This window comes from Cynara cardunculus (assembly GCF_001531365.2).
Source record: "Cynara cardunculus var. scolymus isolate 2C chromosome LG 12, CcrdV1, whole genome shotgun sequence".
In the NCBI taxonomy this organism is placed as follows: Eukaryota; Viridiplantae; Streptophyta; class Magnoliopsida; order Asterales; family Asteraceae; genus Cynara; species Cynara cardunculus.
In genome coordinates this window covers 30,686,019-30,695,054 of record NC_037539.1, presented here as the reverse complement: position 1 = coordinate 30,695,054, position 9,036 = coordinate 30,686,019, and the positions used below count along the sequence as shown (strand labels likewise).

The 9,036-nt window shown below is 35.7% G+C and overlaps 1 protein-coding gene across 1 annotated transcript; it reads left to right on the top strand.

The window, feature by feature from the left end:
• The first annotated feature begins 1,320 nt into the window (after positions 1–1,320).
• Positions 1,321–7,530, top strand: LOC112522444 (protein STICHEL-like 4). Its single transcript, XM_025131557.1, has 7 exons — positions 1,321–1,570; positions 2,128–4,026; positions 4,284–4,503; positions 4,578–5,015; positions 6,447–6,921; positions 7,035–7,098; positions 7,193–7,530. The coding sequence occupies exons 2-7, from the start codon at positions 2,137–2,139 to the stop codon at positions 7,283–7,285; spliced, it is 3,180 nt and encodes a 1,059-aa protein (XP_024987325.1). The 5' UTR covers positions 1,321–1,570; positions 2,128–2,136; the 3' UTR covers positions 7,286–7,530.
• Positions 7,531–9,036: the final 1,506 nt, after the last annotated feature.

Below are 9,036 nucleotides of genomic sequence, written 5' to 3'. Positions count from 1 at the left end.
ATTGGCTAGATTATTGCCTAATTACTAAACATAGGCTTAGAGCAACTCCAACGGATTTTTTCATAATTTCTCAGAAGCAAAAAAAAAGGAAAAGAATATCGTATTCAACTTCAATTGCTTTTTTTTTTCAAAGATTTTAATATTAATTATAATATTAATGTACTCAATAATATAAAAAATCATTTCTCCTTCTTCATTCGCTTAGGTGACATTTGTTTTTTAAGAGGTGCTGAAGTTTGAAGTCTTATTTCACTTCTGATTAATAAGAGGTGGTGCTGAAGTCTGAAATCTGAATTAATAAGACTGTTTATTTTTGTAAAATGACAAACGTCTGAAGTCTAAACCAATAGTCTGTTTTTGTAAAACCAGGTGCAAAAAAATGGTAAAATTCTCTTGATTTTCATAAAATTCTCATTGTCGAAATTGATTTCAACAATTGCTTAACAGATGTAACACAATAAGAACCTTTTGGATATCTTTCACACTTCTGATGCTATCGGGATTGATGCCAATGAGTTTGTTTGTGGAAAGATCGATACTTTTGACAGATGATAGATCACCGATAGAAGTTCTTATTTTATATTATTCTTCTAAACTAACCTATACTTACATAAATTATAAAATATACACACATATATACATACATACATATATATATATATATATAGAGAGAGAGAGAGAGAGAGAGAGAGAGATAGAAGGTGGGGGCTTCCATTTCACATGAGTAATGAAAGGACGATAACGTCCTTGCTGGAGAAAGAAACACTAGTCAAAGAGAATAAAAAAAAAGGAAATAAGATGAATTAAGATATTAGTTTACCTCTTATTTATTCAGACCCTATTAAGTGATAAAAGACTCTAAAAAAATAAAAAAATAAACGGTCTGAATTACAACATGTCTGAATTAAATCAGACATAAATGATAATTAAGAGCTGAAAATAAAATAAAAACATACAAGGGCTTAGTGTTTTTACAAATTTAGAAAAAGAGAATCCGAATAAAAAAGAGATTTCCTCTTTTTCTTTATTTAATGTTAAAGGTTTCTCTAAATTTCCATCTCTAAACATGTTGGAGAAGAAGAGAATAAAAATTCCAACAAGTATTGTTTGTTGTTAATCTTTTGAAACCATAAATACAAATATAAATTTTTGGTGGTAATTAATTCAAGATTCAAAACCACAACACTACAATTTGGTTTCAAATAATGGATCGACACAAACAAACGCTCAGAGGTGGTGTAATTAGCAAGTGTCAAGTTCCCAAAGCACAGTTGTCAGCATCAACACAACACAATACTACTACTACTCTTACATCACCCTTCTCTCTCTCTCCCCCTGGCCCTGGAGGAAAACCTCATTTTCTCTCTCTAAACCTGCAGCATCTTCACTCTCTGTTTGCTAACCAACACTAGACCCATTCTAGCCGTTGTGGGTCAAATAACTTGACCACACATTAAGACCTTCAAGTGTCTGCCACCACCTCCAAAGAAAACCCTCGTGAACTCCATGTAAAAAAGATCTCAGATTTAATGAAGGAAACGGGTCACTTGCAACTTTGCCTCTAATTCAGGTGAATTAAGTCATATCCTGTGAAATTTCTGTTTTTTTTTATATCTATAACCATCATAAAGCAAAAAGGGAATTCAATTTCTTCACAGATTCTTGTGAAAACTGGGTGGCTGTTGGCACCTTTAAAGATCGCATTTTTTTAGGTGTTTCTTGAAATGGGGGTTTCTTAATTTCATCTCATAATCTTGGCTTATCATAACAACTGGTTTCTTTATATGGGTTTTAGCTAATCAAAGCTTAGAATCTTGGGTTGTTACTAGAATTGAGTTTCAAGTGTTTCTTTAATCGATTCGCTTGTTGTTTCATTAGAATGATTCGTTTGATAGGGTTTATTGTTAAGGGGTTTTGGATTTAAAGTGTCTATGATTCTATTATAATGGATTAGATTTGGGGGCTTGATTTGGGTTTCAAGATTTTGATTGTAGTGTGATTTTGTTTTGATTATTTACTATGCTGTGATTGAAAAGATTTGGTCTTATGGGTGTTTTAGAGACATAAAACTAGAAACAAAATGCCATATTTTCTGATATCTTGTCTTGATTGCTATTCGTGCGCCAGAAACGGATCATGACCAGAGTTGTTCGTGACCGGATACTTAAGGATGCTAATGGTGATATTAGTGATCATCTTCGAAACCATATTCATTTAACAAACTGTATTCATTTGAAAAACCATATGCATAAAAATAGTCCTATAATGACCGACAGGTCCCTTATTAGGGACCTGGTTGTTCTTCAACGGTCACGATCTTTAAGGGATCCGTCTATGAGTCCACCACCATTTCAGTCTCCTTCTGCCCTTGATCTGTTACCCAAAAGGATAGAAAAGGAGGCTGCTGCTAGCGGCAATGGAAGGCGGTCAATTGGTTTATCGGGCAACTCGTCATCAAATGTGGGTCCTGGGGATGCAAGTCGTAGAAGAAACAAGAAAGAAGAATCGAGTGGGAGGAGTTTTGGTTCTGGTTTGGTTGGAAGTAAAGATGATTCTCCGCTAGATGCTGTTAATTTGGCTCGTGATATTTATCCGGGAAGTTCTGATTCGAAGAGTAAACAAAATGTGCGCAAAAGCAAGCAAGATGATCATATCAAGACTCTTTCTCGTCATGATGTCCCGATGGAAAGTGACAATGTGGCTTCTTCGCACAATCGTTTACATGGAAGACAAGGTGTTGTGGAGGTTGAATCAGGCATACATAGCCACGGTCTTAATAGAGTTAAAAGGCGGCGGTTTCGTGGCGGAAGGAGAGTTCCTCGTGCGGCAGTAGGCGGTGGAGCTAAAAACGAGATGTCCATGGCTTCTAATTTCGTAGCTCATATGGAGGAGAGACAAGTTGAATATGGCGGCGGCGAGCAGAATGTTACAGGAGGTCCCAAAAATGGTTGTGGGATTCCATGGAATTGGTCACGAATTCACGATAGGGGGAAATCTTTTCTTGATATAGCCGGAAGAAGTCTCTCCTGTGGTTTATCGGACTCCAGATCAAAAAGAGGCGGTCCACGGGATTCTGTTCAAATGCCCGTTATGTCCGATCACTCTAGTTCATCCACGAATGGCGAATCGTTGCCTTTATTGATGGATGGTTCTCAAGAAAGCGCGGAAAATCCGGCTGCATGGGTTCATGATTATTCCGGTGAATTAGGGATTTATGCTGATAACCTTTTGAATAGCGAGATTGACTCGGATCTTGCTTCAGAAGCAAGATCCAGCAACCAAAGACGGAAGGTTCGAATTCATGACAATTCTAGGCACCAAAATCTCACTCAAAAGTACATGCCAAGAACATTCCGAGATCTAGTCGGCCAGAATTTGGCCGTTCAAGCTCTCTCCAACGCTATTGCCAAAAAGAAAGTCGGTTTGCTTTATGTATTTTACGGGCCCCATGGCACTGGAAAGACCTCGTGTGCCCGTATATTTGCTCGAGCTTTAACTTGCCAATCTTTAGATCATCCAAAACCTTGCGGATATTGCCATTCTTGTGTAGCACACGATATGGGCAAGAGTCGGAGCGTAAGAGAAGTGGGTCCCATGAATAATCTTGGCTACAAGGGTATTACGGAACTTATTGAGAATATGATAGTTTCTCAGCTACCGTCACAGTACCGAGTGTTCATCATCGATGATTGTGATACTTTGCCTCCAGATTGTTGGAGTGCCATATCTAAGGTTATTGATCGAGCTCCCAGGCGTATGGTTTTTGTACTAGTCAATTCGAGTCTTGACGTTTTGCCACATATAATCGTTTCCAGGTGCCAGAAGTTTTTCTTTCCCAAGTTGAAGGATGCAGATATTATCTATACATTACAGTGGATTGCAACCAAAGAAGATTTTGAAATCGATAAAGATGCATTGAAGCTTATAGCCTCGAGATCTGATGGATCATTGAGGGATGCCGAAATGACGCTCGAGCAGCTGAGTCTGCTCGGGCAAAGAATCTCCGTTCCTCTTGTTCAAGAACTGGTAATAATTCCGTCTTTTATTCTCTAATAGAGTTATGATGCTTAAACTAGGGCAGGTTCAAATGAGGACCGTTAGTATTTTGAGAATCTAGTAACCAACTATTCATGCTTTATTCATCATGAAGTATGAAAATACATGATATTCATTTGAATAATACATGAAATAGTTGGTTTTCGGGTTCTTAAAATATTTATGGTTCTCATTTGAACTTTTCCCGACTTAAACAAGCACTTAATACTTATGTATGCAATTCACAGGTTGGGCTTATATCTGATGACAAGTTAGTCGATCTACTCGATTTAGCATTGTCAGCAGATACCGTAAATACGGTGAAACATTTAAGAGAAATTATGGAGTCGGGTGTTGAGCCATTAGCTTTAATGTCACAACTTGCAACCGTAATAACCGATATTCTTGCGGGTAGTTATAATTTTATGAAAGAAAGGCCAAAAAGGAAGTTCTTTCGGCGACAAGCTTGTAAGTCTGACTTCTCTTGATTTCAAAAAAGCCGCTCTTTTTGGCCTTTTTTCTTACATATTTAGCTCTTTCAGTGTCTAAAGATGATATGGAGAAGCTGCGGCTAGCATTAAAGACGTTATCTGAAGCAGAAAAGCAGCTCAGAATGTCGAACGACAAATTGACATGGTTAACAGCAGCGTTATTGCAGCTTGCTCCCGATCAGCAGTACGTGTTGCCCACATCCTCCACGGATACCAGTATCCATCACAGTCCGTTGGGCTTAAGTAATGGTGGTGGAAGAGATGGAGCCCGGAAAAGTAACTTTGAACATGCTGAGATGATTGACGGTCAAAGGGGATTTTCAAAAAGTGGTGGAAATTCTAGCGGTGTTCATAGGAAATCGAAAGAAGGTATATATCGGCAAGAAATTGAAGAAATTTGGTTGGAGGTGTTGGAGAACATTCCGATAAATAGCATAAAAGAGTTCTTGTATCATGAAGCAAAGCTGGCATCACTCAGTTTTGGTGCAGGTATGTCTAGTATACACCTTACTTGTGCTTTGTTTACTATAAACTCGCCTTCTTTAGAATAGCCGATAAGGCATCCCCTCTTCACTTTATAGCCACCTTTCAACAAATTGACCGAAATAGTCGGGGATTACGCAAGTAGCACTTAAGAAACTTCCGCAATCTACATTTGCAATATAACGTTCAGGAAATTAGACATTATGTAAGTTGTGGAAGTGCTACTTGGGTTAATGTCTACTTTCTGTTTTCCACGTAGACATTATGCAAGTAGAACTTACGCAACTTGCATAGTGTCTACTTTTTCTGAATATTATATTGAAGAAGTGGGTTATGCAAGTTGCGTAAGTGTCACTTGCTCAATCTCCGGCTATTTCGGTCAATAAGTTGAATAGGTGGCTATAAAGTGAAGAGGGGTGGTCAAATTGGCTATCTTGGACAATTTCCCCAAAAGTGATGTTGGTTGAATGTATGCTTTCAATGTTGTTAATGTTAATTCTATGATTTATTGATGTTGATGATTAATTAATGTTATATTATTCGTTAATAATATTATCCTCTAATTGAATATCGACAATGCTCCGTATATCCGCTTCTAATCTTGTTGCATATATGATGATATTAACTTTTAATAATGACGCTTTAATAAATTCAGAAGCCATTCAAACGTAAACGCTTGAATCTTGAGGAGCCTATTAGAGGCTAGGAAGGCCGATACGCTCCGATAATGCTTCACATAACAAAACCCTCAGGCAACTACACTACCTTCTAACCCAAACTAAACGAACTCGGAATATCCCACTCGAAAGTAGGGTCTGCGTATACCAACTTCTAACGAGAAGATGGTAATATAGTTCAAGCTTTTAGGGTTCAAAGAATGTTATATCGAGGGGGAAACCTAATTAGATAAGAATCCACTAGACGAGCCCTTTGGCCTTAATGCATAAACATAAGAAACCCGACTGTAAAACCAAACTAAATGAGCCTAGTAGGATGTACCGCAGACCTTGCCCCCCATGGGGTAGAGAAGCTGCGACCTCTCCCCCTTGCCTCGCCCTCTATCTTCTCCGAACTCCACCATATCCATTCTTGGCTGCTCCTCCCACGTCCTCCTTCGCCCCCCTCCGCATGCACGCAGCTCTGATAGTTATAAATAGATAGACTTGTATTCTCGATTCTCCCATGCCTAATAAATTTTGAATCGAATTAAAATTACATAAGTTTTATGGAAACCATATTTTGTTTGAAGTGATTTTACGAATATGTGGTTGCATAGTTAGCAGTTACTTTATTCTTTACTTTTAAATCTTGTTTTTGAATGACCGTAGTATTGCCATCTTTGACCAAACAAGTGTATCGAGTTCATGTTCTTAGTTCGTAAAACTGCTAGATTCTTTTGAAAACTGAAAAAAGGTAATGACTTGATTCATTTTGTAGCTCCGACCGTTCAGCTTATGTTCACTTCTCATATGACGAAATCGAAGGCAGAGAAATTCAAAACGCATATTCTGAAAGCATTTGAGCATGTTCTTGGATCACATGTTACAATCGAAATGAGAAGTGATCCGAGGAAAGAAGTAGGAAAAGGGCGTGATATGCAACTCACAATACCAGCATCGCAAGAAGACTTGTATGCAACACGAAGAAGTGAGATCGTTGAAGTAGAAGCTTCTCCTCGAGAACCAAAAACCAGGTTGCATATTGATAACCACGATAAAATAGAAGCTACTCCATCTCATAAGAATTCGAGCAGTGGCTTCCAAAGAAGATTAGGGGAACAAAATCAATCTATGAGCCTAGTTAGAGGAAAAGTGTCTCTTGCAAATGTAATTCAGCAGGCGGAATCACAGCGAAATGGTTGGACGACACACAAAGCTGTTTCCATTGCCGAAAAGCTTGAACAAGAGAATCTGTAAGAAATTCATGACACTTCAAACTTTATGATCCAATAAAAAAAATTCATGAAAGTTTCAAACTTTATGATCCATAACACTTGAAATGATGAATCTTGAGTTGGGTTTTCAGGAGACTTGAACCAAGATCAAGAAGCTTGTTGTGCTGGAAGGCATCTAGAGTTGCTCGTCGGAAGGTAAGAAGCAAAATATGGTGATTATTAGCGCATTCCCGCTACGTAAACACGTTTGAATTCTTGAAACTGAATAGAGAAGTGTTTTCGCGTGCAGGTTTCGCGTCTGAAATTTAGAACAAAAAAGCCGCGGGCTTTGCTAAGATTGGTGTCCTGTGGGAGGTGTCTGTCAAGTAGATCACCAAGGTAATACGAAATCTCCAATTTAGAGCATCAAATTGTATGGGTCATTGGGGTTTTGATTAATAATAAGAGAGAGTCAACTCCAAGAACAATGGAAAAAGGCAAATGGTGCATTTCTAGCGTTCAGTGTTCTTTGTAGGCCTTATTTTGTATTCTTTGATTTAGAAAAGTGGGGTTTCATAAAACTCATGTCTATTTATTTCTCTTTCTGGGGTCGTCTAAAAGTTGGTGGGAAGGCCATCGGGGACTTTTTTGTTGGTTACTTTTTCGGTTTTGTGAAATTAGTCGAGTTGCATCATTTGATACACAGGCTTAAAAGAAAGGAAGATTTAGCAAGCAGATTCTTCAAATAATTATTTATTCTTTTGGAAGATTACGACATTAGCTATCTATATTATATTATAAAACATTTGATAAAAACTCTTAAAAACTATTTTTTATGCATGAAATAATGTTTATTGATGCGTATTACTTAAAACTTAAAATTATAAGTAATTATGCGTAGTTATAACTTATTAAAGCTCCATTTTTAAATTCGTGTAACTAATTTCAGATAAACATAATCAAATATGGGATAAATATCTATTTTAAATATAGAAAATCTAAAATATAATTAAGATAATCATTGAGTTTTAACATAATATTTAATTATTGTATTTATAAATAATTATATTATTAAATAAAAAATAAACATAAAAAAAGAGAACTATTAAATAGTTAATTTGATACTGATATCGATTTATTTTTTTTCAAAATTTTATGTTATCTTCAAATTTATATTTTATTCAAAAATAAAAACCATTTTTGCTTTCTCAAAATCACATAAAATCGTATTATATCGATAGAAACAAAGAATAAAAAATAAACATTAAAATCGCGATTTATCTTGTTGTATTGCGTGGGTATCCTTCTATATTTATACATTTGATAAAATATTATTTACAAAAAAATTTATTGATAAAAATTCTAAATTTAAAAATTTAAAAGAAAATTTCAGAAAGAAGTGTTGAAACAAAAAATTTATCGTGGTGTGTAAAAACGTTTAGATTTGTTCCTTCCTCTAGCTTTCTTCAAAGTTTTCTGTTAGATAAAAGGTATTTTTGTCTTTTTATCGAATTTTTTTGTCTTTCATCCAATCAAAATCGATTTTTGATTTTGGTCCTTGTGATTCTTGATTGTGTAAAAAACAAAAAAAATCGATAAAAGAAGGGGTGAATGGAATTTCTAACTTTGTGTTTTTTATGATGAAATTTGAAGTTGAACTCTTTAATTTTATTAAAAACTAAGAGAACACCTTTAAGTTTTAAAATTTATAAGAGAAATGCCCTAAAATTTCATAAATTTTTCAATGGGTGAGCTTGATTCGAGCTCGAGCTTTGATTTTTACTACTCGCGAGTTTTCAAGTCGATTTCGAGCTTAGAAATTGGGTTTTGAGTTCGAGTCGAGTATAATGATACTCGAGCTCGATTCACATCATGCACACCCTTATCTTCAACGGAATCTCTAAGATGGAGAATTAAATTCAAAATATTTAAAAACAATTGCATTAAACTTCAACTGCTTCTCCATTTTGGAGATTACATTATTAATTATATTGTTAAAATATTCTATACATTTAATAAAATAGTATTTCTATCTTCTAAACATTTAATTTCAAGATTCATAGATTATAATAAAAAGTTATCTCTTTTATGGTAATCATTTTTAGTGAGTTCTCCAAATTTGGAGAGTTTCATTCTACTATTTTCTCCGTTGTC

What these genes read in the sequence shown, in the direction of transcription:
- LOC112522444 (XM_025131557.1), top strand. Translation starts at nt 2,137, where the DNA reads ATGACCAGAGTTGTTCGTGACCGGATACTTAAGGATGCTAATGGTGAT. An exon ending in TTCCTCTTGTTCAAGAACTG is followed by an intron (nt 4,027 to 4,283) that starts GTAATAATTCCG and finishes TGCAATTCACAG; the next exon opens with GTTGGGCTTATATCTGATGA. An exon ending in CTAGAGTTGCTCGTCGGAAG is followed by an intron (nt 7,099 to 7,192) that starts GTAAGAAGCAAA and finishes TTTCGCGTGCAG; the next exon opens with GTTTCGCGTCTGAAATTTAG.